Source organism: Coregonus clupeaformis, chromosome 39 (genome assembly GCF_020615455.1).
Source record: "Coregonus clupeaformis isolate EN_2021a chromosome 39, ASM2061545v1, whole genome shotgun sequence".
Lineage (NCBI taxonomy): Eukaryota > Metazoa > Chordata > Actinopteri > Salmoniformes > Salmonidae > Coregonus > Coregonus clupeaformis.
In genome coordinates, this window is record NC_059230.1 from 3206145 (window position 1) to 3227049 (window position 20905).

General features: G+C 41.0%; 1 protein-coding gene across 2 annotated transcripts; it reads left to right on the forward strand.

Annotated features, from left to right (window-relative positions):
- Window positions 1-1533: 1533 nt before the first annotated feature.
- LOC121554445 (butyrophilin subfamily 1 member A1) lies at window positions 1534-5282 on the forward strand. 2 transcript variants are annotated; one of them, XR_005997694.2, is made up of 7 exons: window positions 1534-1741; window positions 2925-3016; window positions 3496-3525; window positions 3626-3655; window positions 3976-4047; window positions 4252-4416; window positions 4565-4704. XR_005997694.2 is itself a non-coding variant. In XM_041868041.2 (7 exons), exons 2-7 carry the CDS (start codon window positions 3013-3015, stop codon window positions 5089-5091), a joined length of 690 nt encoding a protein of 229 aa, XP_041723975.1. In that variant the 5' UTR covers window positions 1552-1741; window positions 2925-3012; the 3' UTR covers window positions 5092-5282. The 2 variants fall into 2 exon arrangements, 1 of the variants encoding a protein (XP_041723975.1); XM_041868041.2 differs by having other exon boundaries at window positions 1552-1741; window positions 4390-4416; window positions 4565-5282.
- The last annotated feature ends 15623 nt before the right edge of the window (window positions 5283-20905 follow it).

The following is a 20905-nucleotide window of genomic DNA, read 5'->3' on the forward strand; positions in this document are numbered from 1 at the left end:
CTGCTGCTACTCTGTTTATTATTTATACATAGACACTTTAAATCTACCCACATGTACATATTACCTCAATTACCTCGACTAGCCGGTGCCCCCGCACATTGACTCTGTACCGGTACCCCCCTGTATATAGCCTCCCTACTGTTATTTTATTTTACTGCTGCTCTTTAGTTATTTGCCTTTATTTTTTACTTATATATTTTTTACTTCACACTTTTTTAATTTAATTTTATCTCAAAAAACTGCATTGTTGGTTAAGGGCTTGTAAGTAAGCATTTCACTGTAATGTCTACACCTGTTGTATTCGACGCATGTGGCAAATACAATTTTGATTTGATGTAACAGACATATTTGGGAAACTGAATGAACTGAACACAAGCATGCAGGGGAAATACAAAATAATTCTACAGATGAGTGACCGAATCAGGGCATTCAGAGGAAATAATTCTTATTGGAGAGAGAGTCTTTCAAAAGCGAACTATTCCCCCTTCCCCGGTTGTTCATGTTTCTAGCAGAAAACACCAACAGTAAGTGTTCCACACGAGTGATGACTGCTCACCTCCAATGCTTGGAAGAGCAGTTTGGGACCCACTTCCAATCGATTTGACTGCGATCCTGGCTCCGTTGACATGCTTGTAAGTGAAATCCAACAGCTGATTGAGTTTCATGTGACCGAATGCATTCACTGGTCACTACGAAGGAGTTTTGGTTCCTGATTCAAATGGAAAACCGTGCCATCTCCCTCTGAGCATTAATGCTGCGTTAAGAAAAACAGGGAACTTGGAACTTGAACTCGGAAATCTCCGACTTCCGGAAAATGTTTTGAACGGTCATCCAACTCAGAATTCCAACTCGGGAACTCGGGCCTCTTTCTAGAGCTCCAAATTTCCAACCTGCAGATCACTGATGTCATCATTTGACCTTGTATTTTTCCGAGTTCTCTTTTGTCTTGAAAGCACCATAAAACTCATGGTACCCTTCGCCAGCTCATATCTGTGTGTAGCTGGATTCAATGCTCTCGTCTGCATTAAAACCAAATATCGATCCAGGTTGGATGTGACAGCAGAGATGAGGTGCGTACTGTCGACCACGCCCCCTGACTTTGAGAAGCTCCAACGCGACATGCATCAAGCACACCCATCTCATTAGTGGTGGTGAGATAACATACATTATGTCAGACTAATTGACTGTCATAGCCCCACATTAAAAGTATGTGATGGTGAGTTGAGAAGACAATCAGAAATACTGTGAGAATGTTTTTTCAATTGACTGCCATAGCCCCAAATAAAAAAGTAGACAATCGCTGTTAATTATTTTAATTGTTTTTTACATGTTTGGGATTGCGATGATTTTCAGATATCAAAATGGGGTTGTGGGCCAAAAAGGTTTGCAAACCACTGGCATAGAGTATATATTATGCTTGCAGTAACTAAACTGGCCATATGGGGGGGGGGCAGCTTTCCTATGAAGTACTGTACTGAAAAGTTAATAAGATACTGTTGTCTTGATTAAACCCTCCCAGTTTCCATACGTGATTCTTGCTGGAAGGTTCGACTGACTGGTTACACATTAACCAGAGGAGCTGCAGTATGTTGTCTCTTTATCAACTCTTTCTGTTCTCATAATTATGGCCACTCACTAGCCTTTAGCATTAGCAATTTGGTAAATGGGTACTTGGTATGAATAATATTTGAGACTATATGTGATACATATACAACAAAATAGGACATTATTTTTACACAAGGTAAGTGTCTGAAAAATAATCACCATAATGTCCTGAAATGATTCCATCTTGCTCTCTCTCTCTCTCTCTGTCTGTCTCTCTCTCTCTCTCGTTGACTAACCATTCAGCGTTATTGTTTTTTTACTGTAACTTTGAACTTCTATACTAGTGGGTTAAACAATAATCATTTTGATCTGAGGCAATTTGAAATATCCCTGAAAGACAACCCCTTCAACAGGATAACTGAAGTACTGTCTTTCTGAAACTAACTAATCACTTTTAGAATGTAATCCTTTCTTGAAATGTCTTTGGAATGGAACTAGCACAGTAGGAAGTGATTTGGGTAGTACTTTATGTTATGGTACATAAATTGCATATTTGCTAGGACATTATAAGGTATCAATGGGTACTTGCTAGTACATACTTCAAATAATTGTACCCAATTGGTAACTACCTGATACCAAATGCATTTTAGTGCTTGTTCCAATGAGTCCCAAAGAAACAGTTTACTGCCAGTGTCCTTATTCATGCATTCATAAAGCCTTTATAACAGCTATATAACACATTATAACATTTGTCATAAGCTGTAATGAGTTGTTTTAAATAGTTATGAGTAACGGCATAAGATGTTATAAAACTAGTTATAATGGGTGTTATAGATGACTGTTCATCTTGTTGTCATATGCGCTTATGTCAACTGTTAATAACAACTGCTATTACACATTCTGCATGACAACTAATGTCATATGTTATTACATGCTACATAAGTGTCTACATACCAGATGTTATAATAGGGCTTTATATCATTTACCAAACTCTGTGTCACATTATTACATGAAATGGAATGATGGGCGTCAAAACCATGTCACATGCCGTTATAGAGTGTGCACAGACACTTTAAGTAAAGTGACATACATTTGAGGTGTTATAAAACAGTTATGAATGTGCTTAATACCACAGAGTTGAGCGTATCACAAAACCATTCAGGATCACCCACTTGTTGTGGTGGTAACACAACAACAATTCTGTGTTTGAGACTGACCAGAGGCATTTCTCCAATTAAAACATTAAGAATAGATAAAGTTTGCCTTCCTCTCTGCTCAAGCCATTTTCCATAGTTTCCTTTACACTTGTCTCTTGGTTTTTGTTAGCAATGTGAATCAGGCCTAGCAGATGTGAAATAAGGTTGCTAATTTCTTTATAGGTGCCGTGGCTGAGTATTATAGAAGGACAAGACAGAGTTGTTCTGCAACAATTTGACTCTTAACTTTGACCATTTTGCCACCATCACCATGGGTAAGCTGCTTGGATATAGATACTTAAGGGCTGGATTCAATCCGTATCGCGGAAGTATTGTGGAAGATCTGCGTTCAAATTTAACAGTAATTTTCAGATTGAGCCAACATACTGTATGCAGCATTTACTTTTAATGCAGTCTCTGCGAATGCTGGAACATTGCCTTTATATTTCAATCGAGCTAGAACTCGGATCCGCAATACTTCTGCGATACGGATTGAATCCAGCCCTAAATACATCATGTGATATACTGGGGACTACTTGATTGTTAGCTGTTACTATTTAGCCACCATCACCATGGTAATAGCCACCATCACCATGGTAATAGCCACCATCACTATGGGTAAAGCTGCTCCGATATACAAACCAAAAACATTAGCCCTAAATACATGAATTTACCCCTGACTACTATATTCAGTACAACTATAGTAAATATACTACTGGAGTAAAATAAGCACAACTATTTCTTTCTTTTATAGGATGTTGGGAATCAAAAACAGAAGAACAGAGTAAGTTTGTTTTCTTCTCTTTGTCACAAAAAGGTTATGGTGGATATTTGTCTTTCAAAAGAAGAAAATGTATAATTGAACACTGTATTACTTTATACAGGACAGAGCACAGGGGATTCAGCAAAGATGGGTAGGCTTTTAATCTCTTAATGTAAATACTTTTACTGTATCATTATTTCAAAAGAAGACAATTGAGAGTTGGTAGATTTAAAATATGATCTCTGATTTTTAAGGACTCAATATTTTAGTGTTTTATGTTATACATAGGGGAGGAAGTGTGTGTGTGGGGGGGTCTCGTATTATCCATGCATGTTTTGTTTAATAAACAACAAAAACATAAAATTGATGGAAAGCATGTGCAGTTATACAGTATGGTCTGACAAATATTTCAGATGAAGAATGTTTATTTAAATTATTTAAGGAATATTCTATTGTTTTGGTGATATGAAGGTTATGACTCAACTGCAGAGCTAGAAAACCCTTTACAGACAGAAACGCAGCTCAAACCATCTCCTAGAAATGGTGAGAAATATACTACATTAATACAAATGATGCTGTATATATTCTGGGTAAGCACCAACTTTGCACCAACTTACCCTAGTGCGGCATCTTATCCATGTGCATACAAATTAAGTCAGATGTATATTTTTGTTAATTACACAGTATCTTTCCCAGTTATTAGCTTTGTGTTCCATACCTCATTCTGGTTTATCATTGCAATTGTAGATGCATCAGCGAGATCCAGGAAGGACACTGCAAAGTTCGCTAATGCATCTCTTTTAAATACAATATAACTTCAGATAATATTCATATGAAATGTGAGACATAGATTTGCTATTTTTTCCCCATTTTTTCCCCCACCAGATATAAATCAAGCACGCACACATGAAGGTAATGCGCTCTGTCAACAGAATCTGTTTTTTAACTCAATTAAAATATTTTTTATCTGCCCTATATGCCTAATCTTTAAATCACTAAAGATGCAATTACAATGAAAATAATGAGTGAATAAAATATGTTGTTTTCCTATTCTCCACAGTGGATGTCACTCTGGATGTGGACACAGCTCACCCTAAGCTGAAGATAAATGGGAAATCACTACATTGGATAGGTGAATCATCGCAGAGAAACATTGACATTGAGAACTGTTTTGATGAAGAGCCTTTTGTGTTGGGCAAAACGGGCCGTGCTTTGAAGACTTACTGGGAGGTGGATGTGAAGGAGAAGGATGACTGGGTGCTTGGCGTTGCCAAGGCAACGGCTCACAGGAAGGGGCCGTTGGCTTTCAGACCAAAAGATGGCTTCTGGGTAATCAGACTATCCAATGGACAAAGACTTAAAGCCATGGAGGATGAAGAACGTGTTCTTGACGTAGGAATTCCAGATAAAGTCGGTATCTATCTGGATTATCCGGAAAGGAAGGTGACTTTCTTTAATGCAAAAGATGGTTCACTCATCCACTCATTTATCAATGGACCAAGTTATGAGGATGATGTCCTCCCACTTTTCTCACCCTGGAACAATGATCCAAAACCAATCACAATTTTGTCAATCACGGCAACATAAAAAACATAATTCATCACATTCCCTGTCTGTCAATAGCTTATCGTGGTATAAAGCTATGTCAATCATTTTCGATTAAATACTATAAAGAATTGTGGATTCATCAATATTGTGAAGAACGGGCGGCAGGTAGCTTAGTGGTTAAGAGCGATGTGCCAGTAATCGAAAGGTCGCTGGTTCTAATCCCCGAGCCGACTAGGGGAAAAATCTGTTGATGTGCCCTTGAGCAAGGCACTTAACCCTAATTGCTCATGTAAGTCGCTCTGGATAAGAGCATCTGCTAAATGACTAAAATGTTGTGCTCCATATTCTTTATCAATGTATTATACATTCATTATTTCAGTAGTGTATTGTGTGTGACATTAAACAAGCATTTTTGTTTTAAAACATGAAATGTTGATTTGTGAAAAATACAGAATCTTATTTGGTATCTGAATGTAGATCTATTGATGACTAGGATTGAGAGATACAACTACCTTCTACTGGCTTGTATGTAGTTGTTTTGACAAGTTTAATAATCCTCCATCACATAAAACCTTGATTATCTTTACAATGACCAACAATGCAAGCTACAGTGCATTCGGAAAGTGTTCAGACCCCTTTACTTTTCCCACATTTTGTTACATTGCAGCCTTATTCTAAAATGGATTAAATTGTTTATTCCCCTCATCAATCTACACACAATACCCCATAATGACGAAGCAAAAACAGGTTTGTAGACATTTTATCAAATGTATAAAAAATTTAAAAACGGAAATATCACATTTACATAAGTATTCAGACCCTTTACTCAGTACTTTGTCGAAGCACCTTTGGCAGCAATTACAGCCTCAAGTCTTCTTGGGAATGATGTTACAAGCTTGGCACACCTGTATTTGGGGAATTTCTCCCATTCTTCTCTGCAGATCCTCTCAAGCTCTGTCAGGTTGGATTGGGAGCATTGCTGCAAAGCTATTTTCAGGTCTTGCCAGAGATGTTCGATCAGGTTTAAGTCCGGGCTCTGGCTGGGCCAATCAAGGACATTCAGAGACTTGTCCTGAAGCCTGTGTGCTTAGGGTTGTTGTCCTGTTGCAAGGTGAACCTTCACCCCAGTCTGAGGTCCTGAGTGCTCTGGAGCAAGTTTTCATCAAGGATCTCTCTGTACTTTGTTTCGTTCATCGTTGCCTCAATCCTGACTAGTCTTCCAGTCCATGCCGCTCAAAAACATCCCCACAGCATGATGCTGCCACCACCATGCTTCACCGTAGGGATGGTGTCAGGTTTCCTCCAGACGTGACGCTTGGCATTCAGGCAAAATAGTTCAATCTTGGTTTCATCAGACCAGAGAATCTTGTTTCTCATGGTCTGAGCGTGTTTAGGGGCCTTTTGGCAAACTCCAAGCGGCCTGTCATGTGCCTTTTACTGAGGAGTGGCTTCCGTCTGGCCACTCTACCATAAAGGCCTGATTGGTGGAGTGCTGCAGAGATGATTGTCCGTCTGGAAGGTTCCCCCATCTCCACAGAGGAACTCTAGAGCTCTGTCAGAGAGACCATTGTGTTCTTGGTCACCTCCCTGACCAAGGCCCTTCTCCCCCGATTGCTCAGTTTGGCCGGGCGGCCAGGTCTAGGAAGATTCTTGGTGGTTCCAAACCTCTTCCATTTAAGAATGATGGAGGCCACTGTGCACTTGGGGACCTACAATACTGCCTCGACACAATCCTGTCTCAGAGCTCTACAGACAATTCCTTCGACCTCATGGCTTGGTTTCTTCTCCAACAAGCACTGTCAACTGTGGGACTTTATATAGACACGTGTGCCTTTCCAAATCATGTCCAATCAATTGAATTTACCACAGGTGGCCTCCAATCAAGTTGTAGAAACATTTCAAAGATGATCAATGGAAACAGGATGCACCTGAGCTCATTATCGAGTCTCATAGCAAAGGGTCTGAATACTTCTGTAAATAAGGTATTTCTGTTTTTAATTTTTGATAAATTAGCAAAACAAGCTAAAAGCCTGTTTTTGCTTTGTCATTATGTGGTATTGTGTGTAGATTGTTGAGGCTTTTGTATTTATTTAATCAATTTTAGAATAAGGCTGTAACATAACAAAATGTGGAAAAAGTAAAGGGGTCTGAATACTTTCCTAAGGTGCTGTAGTTAGCCAGAGATTTGACACAATATATTGACCCAGTGAAGCCTGTAGTTAGTTGTCCAGTGTAACATCTAGTTTCACCATATTATCATTACAGATATTTCTACCAATATTTTAGTTCAATCAGTCTGGGATATAAAGTGATTATATGACTTATTTTTAAAAGAACTATGACTATATATTATGAATGACAAAACATAAATCTGACAAAACAGAATTTGTTAGTGTATACATCTGTCACGAATTCCGCCGAGACTGCTCCTCCTCCTTGCTCGGGCAGGCTTCATCGTTCGTCGTCCCCGGAGTACTAGCTACTACCGCTTGATGTCTCGATGTTTGTTTGGTCTTGTCTTGTTAGTGCACCTGTTTCGTGTTATGTATGGATTAGGTCACCTATAAGTTTCCTTTAGTTTTGTTTGCAGTTGTGTGTGATTGACCGCCTGTCCGTTGATTTATGGTATTTGTTCTCGTGTTTATAGTGTATTTACGCACTGTATGCGTAATCGCTCGCCTCCAGTTTTTGAGGCCCGTTATTTTGTATTGTCTTGTTGACTAGTAGAGTCATTTTGACTGATCTTCTGTGTCCTGCGCCTGACTCCAACACCTATCCACATCAGCTTGTGACAACATCTTTATAATGAGGGATACTCACTTTACAGTAATGAGAATCAAAACAGACATTTTAGTAGATTTTTACAGTTACATTTAAAACATTCGAAAACAGTAGGCTTACAGCTCTCAAAAAGGGCAAAATGTTCCATCTCACATCGCTCAGATCAGTGTGTGTGGGACAAAGAAAGTAAAAGATTGAAGTAACTCAATCTTCACAAAGTTAATCATTGCTAAAGCTAAACAATTGCTCAAGCAATGGACTATAATCCGCATTGCACTCTACGCATCAGCTGTTTTCCCCATGGTCAAATAAAACCACAGATAAAACCATAGTCCACTAACACTCCCAGCTCCACAGGTTTTCAGTTCAATGGGAATGACATTAGGCATTAAGCAGTGGTGTAAAGTACTTAAGTATAAATACTTTAAAGTACTACTTAAGTATTTTTGGGGTGTGTCTGTACTTTACTTTACTATTTCTATTTTTGACAACTTTTACTTTTACTTCACTACATTCCTAAAGAAAATAATGTACTTTTTACTCCTTACATTTTCCCCGACACCCAAAAGTACTGGTTACAGTTTGAAACGCTTATCAGGACAGGAAAAATGGTCTAATTCACACACTTATCATCCCCGGTCATCCCTACTGCCTCTGATCTGGCAGACTCACTAAACACAAATGCTTCATTTGTAAATTATGTCTGAGTGTTGAAGTGTGCCCTGGCCATCCGTAAATAAATAAAAAATCACGAAAATCGTGCCGTCTGGTTTGCTTAAAATAAGCAATTTGAAATGATTTTTAATTTTACTTTTACTTTTGATACTTAAGTACATTTAAAACCAAATACTTTTAGACTTCTACTCAAGTACTATTTTACTGGGTGACTTTTACTTTTACTTGAGTAAGTTTCTTTTAAGGTATTTTTACTTTTACTCAAGTATGACAAGTGGGTACTTTTTCCACCACTGGTCCTGGGTGACTCCAACACTCCATTGAGTCTTCTTTACCTGGTCACCCTCCCCGTAACCTGTATCATATCCCTTTACACCCAAGACACAGTGCTTTTCCTCAAACCTCTTCTCAGTTGCCTTTTCTCTCCGTAGGTCTCCAAATTTTAATGACAGATACAGTAAGTCTGGGGTGTGCAGTGTATGGGTCGAGAGTCACATCCGCTGTAAGTAAGTACATATTTAATTGTTCAAAGCAGTTGCGACACTGACTGCTGAAGTGTGTGTGTGTGTGAATCTTAACCCCCTAAAGTTGATGTCCTCGCCACCATGGAACATCTAATTAGCATAATAAAAAAATCCCCATTAAAATCTGTCAATTTAAGCTAGAGATATTGGATGCGTCTCAATCCACCGGATCCACCTATGTCTCACTTCCACATTTACAGTGAAAGGTGACATAGCTAGAGCGGTGTTTGTCAGACAATGAGACATCCCGAAAATCCGTCTTCTCACAAAGCCGTTTGTAGCGTCTGAACGGTAACCCTTAATAACCCTTAATATGACCCCTCAGTGGAAAGATTTTTCTCTAGGACTCCCACAGGTCTCACAAGACTCGTCTAAAGGTCCCCCGGTTCTACTTGAAAACATTTATAGAAGCACAGTACCAGTCAAAAGTTTGGACACGTACTCATTCAACGGTTTTCCTTTCTTTTTTACTATTTTCTACATTGTAGAATAATAGTGAAGACATCAAAACTATGAAATAACAAATATGGAATCATGTAGTAACCAAAAATGTGTTAAACAAATCAAAATATATTTTCCAACAGTCTTGAAGGAGTTCCCACATATTCTAAGCACTTGTTGACTGATTTTCCTTCACTCTGCGGGCCAACTCATCCTAAACCATCTCAATTGGGTTGAGATCGGGTGATTGTGGAGCCCAGGTCATCTGATGCAGCACTCCATCACTCTCCTTCTTGGTCAAATAGCCCTTACACAGCCTGGAGGTGTGTTGGATCATTGTCCTGTTGAAAAATAAATGATAGTCCCACTAAGTGCAAACCAGATGGGATGGTGTATTACTGCAGAATGCTGTGGTAGCCATTATGGTTAAGTGTGCCTTGAATTCTAAATAAATCACTGACAGTGTCACCAGCAAAGCACCCCCACACCATCACACCTCCTCCTCCATGCTTCACGGTGGGAAACACACATGCGGAGATCATCCGTTCACCTACTCTGCGACCAAAAATCTCACATTTGGACTCATCAGACCAAAGGACAGATTTCCACCGGTCTAATGACCATTGATCGTGTTTCTTGGTCCAAGCAAGTCTCTTCTTCTTATTGGTGTCCTTCAGTAGTGGTTTCTTTGCAGCAATTCGACCATGAAGGCCTGATTCATGCAGTCTCTTCTGAACAGTTGATGTTGAGATGTGTCTGTTACTTGAACTCTGTGAAGCATTTATTTGGGATGCAGTTTCTGAGGCTGGTAACTCTATTGAACCTATCCTCTGCAGCAAGAATTTCCCTGTATTTAGCTCCATCCATCATTCCTTCAATTCTGACCAGTTTCCCAGTCCCTGCCGATGAAAAACATTCCTACAGCATGATGCTGCCACCACCATGCTTCACTGTGGGGATGGTGTTCTCCGGGTGATGAGAGGTGTTAGGTTTTCCCCAGACATAGCGTTTTCCTTGATGGCCAAAAAGCTAAATTTTAGTCTCATCTGACCAGAGTACCTTCTTCCATATGTCTGGGGAGTCTCCCACATGCCTTTTGGCGAATACCAAACGTGTTTGCTTATTTTTTCTTTAAGTAATGGCTTTTTTCTGGCCACTCTTCCGTAAAGCCCAGCTTTGTGGCGTATACAGCTTAAAGTGGTCCTATGGACAGATACTCCAATCTCCACTGTGGAGCTTTGCAGCTCCTTCAGGGTTATCTTTGGTGTCTTTGTTGCCTCTCTGATTAATGCCCTCCTTGCCTGGTCCGTGAGTTTTGGTGGGCGGCCCTCTCTTGGCAGGTTTGTTGTGGTGCCATATTCTTTCCATTTTTTAAATAATGGATTTAATGGTGCTCCGTGGGATGTTCAAAGTTTCAGATATTTTTTTATAACCCAACCCTGATCCCTACTTCTCCACAACTTTGTCCCTGACCTGTTTGGAGAGCTCCTTTGTCTTCATGGTGCCGCTTGCTTGGTGGTGCCCCTTGCTTAGTGGTGTTGCAGACTCTGGTGCCTTTCAGAACAGGTGTATACATACTGAGATCATGTGACACTTAGATTTCACACAGGTGGACTTTATTTAACTAATTCTGTGACTTCTGAAGGTAATTGGTTGCACCCAATCTTATTTAGGGGCTTCATAGCAAAGGGAGTGAATACATGCACACACCACTTTTCCGTTACTTATTTTTTAGAATTCTTTGAAATAAGTTGAAATAGTCTGGGTAGCCATGATTAGCTGTTCAGGAGTCTTATGGCTTGGGGGTTGAAGCTGTTGAGAAGTCTTTTGGACCTAGACTTGGCTCTCCGGTACAATTTGCCGTGCGGTAGCAGAGAGAACAGTCTATGACTAGGGTGGCTGGAGGCTTTGACAATTTTGAGGGCCTTCCTCTGACACCGCCTGGTATAGAGGTCCTCAAAAAAACTCCCCAAAATGGCTGAATTTACCAAGAGTAGCTCAGAGTCTGAGAATGAGGCCAATAAACCTACTGAAGTCGTTCATGTTTGAGCCGATCGTTGCCTCAGATCAAAGAGTTAGTTCTCGTAGCAGTAACAACACAGACATGCCGCCTGAAACACCTCATGCTGGAGGGTTATGTCAGGATGAGCCTGCAGGAAGGGTACCACATGAGGGAGGAGGATGTCTTCCCTGTAACGCACAGCGTTGAGATTGCCTGCAATGACAACATGCTCAGTCCGATGATGCTGTGACACACCGCCCCAGACCATGACGGACTCTCCACCTCCAAATCGATCCCGCTCCAGAGTACAGGCCTCGGTGTAATGCTCATTCCTTCAACGATAAACGCGAATCCGACCATCACCCCTGGTGAGACAAAACCGCGACTCGTCAGCGAAGAGCACTTTTTGCCAGTCCTGTCTGGTCCAGCGACGGTGGGTTTGTGCCCATAGGCGACGTTGTTGTCGGTGATGTCTGGTGAGGACCTGCCTTACAACAGGCCTACAAGCCCTCAGTCCAGCCTCTCTCAGCCTATTGTGGACAGTCTGAGCACTGATGGAGGGATTGTGCGTTCCTGGTGTAACTTGGGCAGTTGTTGTTGCCATCCTGTACCTGTCCCGCAGGTGTGATGTTCGGATGTACCGATCCTGTGCAGGTGTTGTTACACATGGTCTACCACTGCGAGTACGATCAGCTGTCCATTCTGTCTTCCTGTAGCGCTGTCTAGGCGTCTCACAGTACGGACATTGCAATTTATTGCCCTGGCCACATCTGCAGTCTTCATGCCTCTATGCAGCATGCCTAAGGCACGTTCACGCAGATGAGCAGGGACCCTGAGCATCTTTCCTTTGGTGTTTTTCAGAGTCAGTAGAAAGGCCTCTTTAGTGTCCTAAGTTTTCATAACTGTGAACTTAATTGCCTACCGTCTGTAAGCTGTTAGTGTCTTAACAACCGTTCCACAGGTGCATGTTCCTTAATTGTTTATGGTTCATTGAAAAAGCATGGGAAACAGTGTTTAAACCCTTTACAATGAAGATCTGTGAAGTTATTTGGATTTTTACAAATTATCTTTGAAAGACAGGGTCCTGAAAAAGGGACATTTCTTTTTTTGCTGAGTTCATAAAAATGTCCCATCACTCAGACAGTTAGTGAATACACAGCATCCAGCACAGCAAACAATCATTCAATCAAATGTATTTTACAAAAGCCCTTTTTACATCAAACTGATAACCACCGTGGTTATAGAGGGTGCAACAGTTCAACACCTCAGGAGCAAATGTCAGTTGGCTTTTCATAGCTGAACATTCATAGTTTGAGAGAGAAAGTCGAAACAGCAGGACCGGGACAAGGTAGCACATCTGTTGAAACGGGTAAAAAAAACAGTGGGAAAACAATTCCACTCCGATTCCCTTTATGGATGGCTGTATCTTTGAATTCGCTGTCGAATGGCCTGCTCCTTCTCCAATTTCGGAACACAAGCCCGCTCCCCCAAAGTGATCGATAGTACATCTTGGCTCGCGCTGTGATGATTGTGATTCTGAACTCTCAGGTTCATACAGCAAGTTATGGTCTTCATTGATCTCACTCTCCATCAGCTCCATCTGTGGCGTATAGGGGCAGGACTCGGTTGTATACTTATGGTCGTGAGCGCAATCTAGCTGGGCCCCGAGCTCTTTAGTGAAGGTCCCGGTGGACCTCTTCTCCACTGCAGTACAGGAACACTCTGGCACCCAGGGGTCAGTTTTGCATGCTGTACTAACTGTTCTTTCCTATTGGTAGAAAACAATTAAGGCGTCTATTAAGCTATAGTCATATTCAAGAATCACTGCATATACTTCAAATAAACAATAGCCTTAGAAATAACATGGATTTGCATGTATCTCCTCTGCCTCCTCCTGCACAGTGTCCTCCAGGATGAAAACCTTTTCAGGGATGAAGATGTCATCCTGAAAACAAACAAATGTTTTGTTAAGACAACTGAACCCAAATATATCAGTTGGCATTAACAAGCTACCTGTCTTGTATGCTTTGTCAACACACACACACACACACACACACACACACACACACACACACACACACACACACATACACCACACACACACACACACACACACACACAGCAAATACAGGGACAATTATTTTTCAGCAAACATTAGCAATGTCAACTTCAGTCAAGCTAAATGAGGTGGAGTACTTGACTATCTGAGGTGGAAGCTAGCTACAGTAACTACGTAATAACAGGGCTACACAGAGAAACTGTGTTGCAATTTTAGTTGCAGCTGAGTTGCTTGCTAACGTTATTTGCTGGGGGGTGTTACAGAAAACACTTCAGACACAATTAGCTAGTTACCTTCAACTAGAGTTGCAAAAAAGTTGTCCAGTGTCTAACGCTAGCCTGGTCAACAACGGTCATGGCCGGTTAACATTACCTCAGGCTCCATTGCATACCTAGCTTACTACTTGTTGTTGCCATCTTCATTGTCCGCACCTAACCTCACTCTCTGCGATTCTCTCTGTGCGAAAACTCAATACCACAGACAATTCCTGCCGGTGACGCACTGGTGTCAGTCGTTACTATGGCAATTTAAAATGGCGCTGACCATAGCTCAAATAAACCTTGTCGACGATCAAAATACTAAATATAGAGATGTTTTTATGTTAAATGCACATGTTTAGTATTAGTGGATTGAATGCATCTCTTTGCTTGGATTTACTTCATACAGTGTTTTCTTTCCCCTTTAATGTGGAGCCTTAAATGCTTCTGATGCCCCCCAAAAATGCAGTCCCACCTGTTCAGCAATGTAACAGGGGCATTAGCAGTCCTCTCTCTCTCTCTCTCTCTCTCTCTCTCTCTCTCTCTCTCTCTCTCTCTCTCTCTCTCTCTCTCTCTCTCTCTCTCTCTCTCTCTCTCTCTCTCTCTCTCTCTCTCTCTCTTTTTCTCTCTCTCTCTTTTTCTCTCTCTCTCTCTCTCTCTCTCTCTCTCTCTCTCTCTCTCTCTCTCTCTCTCTCTCTCTCTCTCTCTTTTCTCTCTCTCTCTCTCTCTCTCTCTCTCTCTCTCTCTCTCTCTCTCTCTCTCTCTCTCTCTCTCTCTCTCTCTCTCTCTCCCCCCTTCTTTCTCCATTTGAATGTTAATTTTCCAACTAAAGTCCCACTTGCCTAAGAACACACACCCACACAGACACGCACACACACACTCACTCACTCACACGTCAGCTTGTACATGTAAATGTCAAAGTCAAATAATACTTATTCTTCAGAAAACAGAGATAGTTTCCCAACATCCGTGTCACGGAAGAGGAGTGTACTTTCTGTTTGTTCAAACAGAATGGCAGCCTGAGGTGGTTCAACTCTGTCTAGCTGTTTGGAGTGGGTGTAATTTCTATCCGAAATAATGTTGTTGGTGATATTTTCACAAGTGTGTGGTGCATTTTAAAAACTCTAAGGACAAAACTCTAAACTGATAACACTTGTAATACCCCCTGTCTTCTGTTCAGAACCTTTGATTGCGCATTAATTGGGGTTTCACACATCTTTCAACCCTGAGTCATTCATGCAAAATCTGTTTTCTATGAAATACCATGAGAACATTTTGTTTAGTTATCAATACATCAGATAATGATAGGCTCATCATTTAGTCATTTTATCTACCATTAAGTCCAATAGCAAAGAATACAATCTACACATTTTAAAATTGTTATTTTTGAAGTTCTGAATAGAACGAATAGTAGATGGTAAATATCATTTTCCATACAGTATTTGACTAAAACTTGACACGCACAATTTTTGAAAATAATTTGTATGCAATGGCAGGTTATGAGCATGTTGAGAAAAGTGTCAGTCTTACAGTTTCATTATCCTTATACAGTACATACGCAGACAAATCATCAGAAATAGGGGTATTGTAAAGCAGTTTGCTACTGTAAAAACTAAGCATGGTGTTGTATGCCATTTCTGCCCCATGCAACATTGTACAATATCACCTTTTCTACGTGACTTGTCAACTGATACAGTACTGCCAGTCTCTCTGCTAGAAATTCATCAGCTTACAGTGTATCAATGAAATTCATATAGTGAGTGGAATATATTGTTATATACTGTATAACCCATTATTTCAGCAGTGCATTGTACACTACGCTATAACTCCAAATTTTAGCACATAGAGTGACTCTTTCCACTTTGTCCTATTGAAGCACACTGGCTGATGAAGAATGATGATGCAGTATTTATAGACACATCCATATATGATTTGGTTTTACCTTACAGCATAAATTGATGTAAAATTGATACAAATATCGAATTTTACAGTGTTCCAGTTATCAAACTATGAAGGTAACTATGCACCACATATGTTTGGTTCAGTAGTTATCAGTTTTGAGCAGTTTGATTAAGTTATAGTTAACTGTATTGTTAACAAATGACAACTAATGGTGTGTTCGTAAATTCAATTTGGAGTGCCACAGTGTGCTCAGTGTTTGCTTTGATAGTTCGTAAATTCAGAGCGTTGTCAGATTGTCCATTAGTAGGTTCAGTTTAGCTCTCGCAGCATTCAGAGCGCACACTGGACGCTCTGGCCGAGGAGTAGGGTTGATCCAAGCATTCTGACCTGCAGTCAAGCACCCAAGCTAACTGGCTAACGTTGGCTAGCTTGCTAGCTATTTCAGACACAAATGAGAGAACACCTCACTGTGACCATTTTACTCGCCCTAACAGAGCTGGTTAGGCTGTTTTCATGTTATCCAGAGCATTGGTGACTGTAACTGTGCTGCTGGCAACAATTTCATTACGCTCTTTTGCCGAAGTTTACTGACACCGGCCATATTCAACAGGTGTTGAGCGTTCATAAATGAATCAGTTATTCTGCACTCTGACACATTCAGACAGAGAGCTCTGAAATCGGAAATTGCACGCATGTTTTAAATGGGTGTAATAATAAAGACCATGTGCGTTTCAATTTCTACCGATCTGCGTGCCAGTTATCTATTTATTTAACCTTTATTTAAATAGGCAAGTCAGTTAAGAACAAATTCTTATTTACAATGACGGCTACCAAAAGGCAAAAGGCCTCCTGGAGAACGGGGGCTGGGATAAAAAATTAAATAAAAAGAATATGACAAAACACAGATCACGACAAGAGAGACACCACAACGCTAAGACAACCACATAGCATGGCAGCAACACATGATAACACAGCATGGTAGCAACACATGACAACACAGCATGGTAGCAACACATGACAACACAGCATGGTAGCAACACATGACAACACAGCATGGTAGCAACACATGACAACACAGCATGACAACACAGCAACACATAGCAACACATGACAACGTAGCATGGTAGCAACACATGACAACACAGCATGGCAGCAACACATGACAACACAGCATGGTAGCAACACATGACAACACAGCATGGTAGCAACACATGACAACACAGCATGGCAGCAACACATGACAACACAGCATGGCAGCAACACATGACAACACAGCATGGCAGCAACACATGACAACACAGCATGGCAGCAACACATGACAACACAGCATGGCAGTAACACATGACAACACAGCATGGCAGCAACACAAGACAACACAGCATGGCAGCAACACATGACAACACAGAATGGTAGCAAAACATGACAACACAGCATGGCAGCAACACAACAACATGGCAGCAACACATGACAACACAGCATGGCAGCAACACATGACAACACAGCATGGTAGCAACACATGACAACACAGCATGGTAGTGACACATGACACACAGCATGGTAGCAACACAACAACATGGCAGCAACACATGACAACACAGCATGGCAGCAACACATGACAACACAGCATGGCAGCAACACATAACAACACAGCATGGTAGCAACACATGACAACACCGCATGGTAGCAACACAACAACATGGCAGCAACACATGACAACAAAGCATGGTAGCAACACAACAACACGGCAGCAGCACATGACAACACAGCATGGTAGCAACACAACAACATGGTAGCAACACAGGACAACATATCATGGTAGCAACACAACAACATGGTAGCAACACATGACAACACAGCATGGTAGCAACATATGACAACACAGCATGGCAGCAACACATGACAACACAGCATGGTAGCAACACATGACAACACAACATGGCAGCAGCACAACATGGTAGCAGCAAAATAAAATGGTTAAAACATTATTGGGCACAGACAACAGCACAAAGGGCAAGAAGGTAGAGACAACAATACATCACGTGAAGCAGCCACAACTGTCAGTAAGAGTGTTCATGATTGAGTCTTTGAATGAAGAGATGGAGATAAAACTGTCCAGTTTGAGTGTTCTTTGCAGGAGCGACCCATGGATGTGTGTGCTTTGGGGACCTTTAACAGAATGTGACTGGCAGAAGGGGTGTTGTATGTGGAGGATGATGGCTGCAGTTGGTATCTCAGATAGTGGGGAGTGAGGCCTAAGAGGGTTTTATAAATAAGCATCAACCAGTGGGTCTTGCGATGGGTATACAGAGATGACCAGTTTACAGAGGCGTATAGAGTGCAGTGATGTGTCCTATACATTCCGTCTGTCTACCACCCTTTCTATCTGTCTTGACTTGAGCTATTGCTAGCAAAGTTCAACATTGTATCAAATCATCACAGGGTCCGGCCCAAATCTGTCGCTAACAACATTGTAGACTATCAATTAGCCTACTCCGGGCCCTCAAATGTTCCTGTGCCAGTGAGCTCGGGACTGAAAGCGTTTTTTAATTACGTTTCCACTGGATATATGGGATCAATAAATCATTACATTTTTATCTTTCACACCGAGGCTTGGTTAATTATTGAGGCTGGGAGTGTTGGGAAGATTTTTCAAATACTGAGGAACTATCATTTGCAATGGATTTTAAAAAATCCGACTTTGTTGTGAGGTGTATAATTTGTTTTTGTGGTGTACGTGGTGAGTTAAGACAAACAGAAATAAGACATTGCCAAATGGGAACTTGCATGCATTCTGGAGTGAGACACACCATATCTTCGCCAGACTCCCCCTCCCCTTTAAATTGATGCTATATTTGAAATTATACTCAAGACACATTATCTTCACACATATTTTAGATGCTTTTCATTGACAGCCGCAACTCAATCAGCTAGACCTATTGCCATGAGCACTACCCAAATTATGGGCTTCCCAAACACAGCATTTAAAAAAAGAAGCTAATGATCCTCTCTTGCTAAGTCATGCTCCCGATGAAGTATTTTGAATAATTTTATTTAGACAGGAGTAATTATATAATGTTGGTGAAACATCAATTTACTTTAAGGCAATTCAGCATCCTAACAGTGCACTGTGCTTATCAAAGTAGTGTAGTGGATGTATACGCTGTATCAATTAATAAGGCTCATGGAACAGATAACATGTTTACCTTAAAATGTGGATGAACTATTATTTCTTAACATTTTACCATAATAACAAAGTGTCTTCCCCGCCCCTGTTTCGATAAAAAGCTAAAGAATAGGGCTGGAGAAAAATTCATAGACATATCTATGGATCCAAGGACTGATCATCCACGATATCAAAATCGTGGTTCTAACCATGTTTTGAAGCTATATAGTGTTTGTTTGCATTTACTTTGTTTAAAAACATTGGCGTAAAACAAGCCTATACTTTGCGTTCTGATGTGGTACGGCAGTTGAACTAAGCTCATGAGGTATTTATAAGTTATATTAGTCAAGAATCAATGGGTAGCTATATCTTTAAATATCAAAAATTAAATGTAGCAACTGCTGATTGCCCCTTTAATGTCAATCCCTGAACTGGTGCCTTTCTTAGCCGTCTTAGCCATGACCTGTTTACTGTGTCTACTGTGCAGTGAGGGAAAAAAGTATTTGTTCCCCTGTTGATTTTGTACACTTGCACACAGACAAAGAAATGATCAGTCTATAATTTTAATGGTAGGTTTATTTGAACAGTGAGAGACAAAAAAATCCAGAAAAAAACTTGTCAAAAATGTTTTAAATTGATTTGCATTTTAATGAGGGAAATAAGTATTTGACCCCCTCTCAATCAGAAAGATTTCTGGCTCCCAGGTGTCTTTTATACAGGTAACGAGCTGAGATAAGGAGTACACTCTTAAAGGGAGTGCTCCTAATCTCAGTTTGTTACCTGTATAAAAGACAGCTGTCCACAGAAGCAATCAATCAATCAGATTCCAAACTCTCCAACATGGCCAAGACCAAAGTGCTCTCCAAGGATATCAGGGACAAGATTGTAGACCTACACAAGGCTGGAATGGGCTACAAGACCATCGCCAAGCAGCTTGGAGAGAAGGTGACAACAGTTGGTGCGATTATTTGCAAATGGAAGAAACACAAAATAACTGTAAATCTCCCTCAGCCTGGGGCTCCATGCAAGATCTCACCTCGTGGAGTTGTAATGATCATGAGAACGGTGAGGAATCAGCCCAGAACTACACGGGAGGATCTTGTCAATGATCTCAAGGCAGCTGGGACCATAGTCACCAAGAAAACAATTGGTAATACACTACGCCGACTGAAATCCTGCAGCTCCCGCAAGGTCCCCCTGCTCAAGAAAGCACATATACAGGGCCATCTGAAGTTTGCCAATGAACATCTGAATGATTCAGAGGAGAACTGGGTGAAAGTGTTGTGGTCAGATGAGACCAAAATGGAGCTCTTTGGCATCAACTCAACTCGCCGTGTTTGGAGGAGGAGGAATGCTGCCTATGACCCCAAGAACACCATCCCCACCGTCAAACATGGAGGTGGAAACATTATGCTTTGGGGGTGTTTTTCTGCTAAGGGGACAGGACAACTTCACCACATCAAAGGGACGATGGACAGGGTCATGTACTGTCAAATCTTGGGTGAGAACCTCCTTCCCTCAGCCAGGGCATTGAAAATGGGTCGTGGATGGGTATTCCAGCATGACAATGACCCAAAACACACAGCCAAGGCAACAAAGGAGTGGCTCAAGAAGAAGCACATTAAGGTCCTGGAGTGGCCTAGCCAGTCTCCAGACCTTAATCCCATAGAAAGTCTGTGGAGGGAGCTGAAGGTTCGAGTTGCCAAACGTCAGCCTCGAAACCTTAATGACTTGGAGAAGATCTGCAAAGAGGAGTGGGACAAAATCCCTCCTGAGATGTGTGCAAACCTGGTGGCCAACTACAAGAAACGTCTGATGCCAACAAGGGTTTTGCCACCAAGTACTAAGTCATGTTTTGCAGAGGGGTCAAATACTTATTCCCCTCATTAAAATCAAATACATTTATAACATTTTTGACATGCGTTTTTCTGGATTTTTTTGTTGTTATTCTGTCTCTCACTGTTCAAATAAACCTACCATTAAAATTATAGACTGATCATTTATTTGACAGTGGGCAAACGTACAAAATCAGCAGGGGATCAAATACTT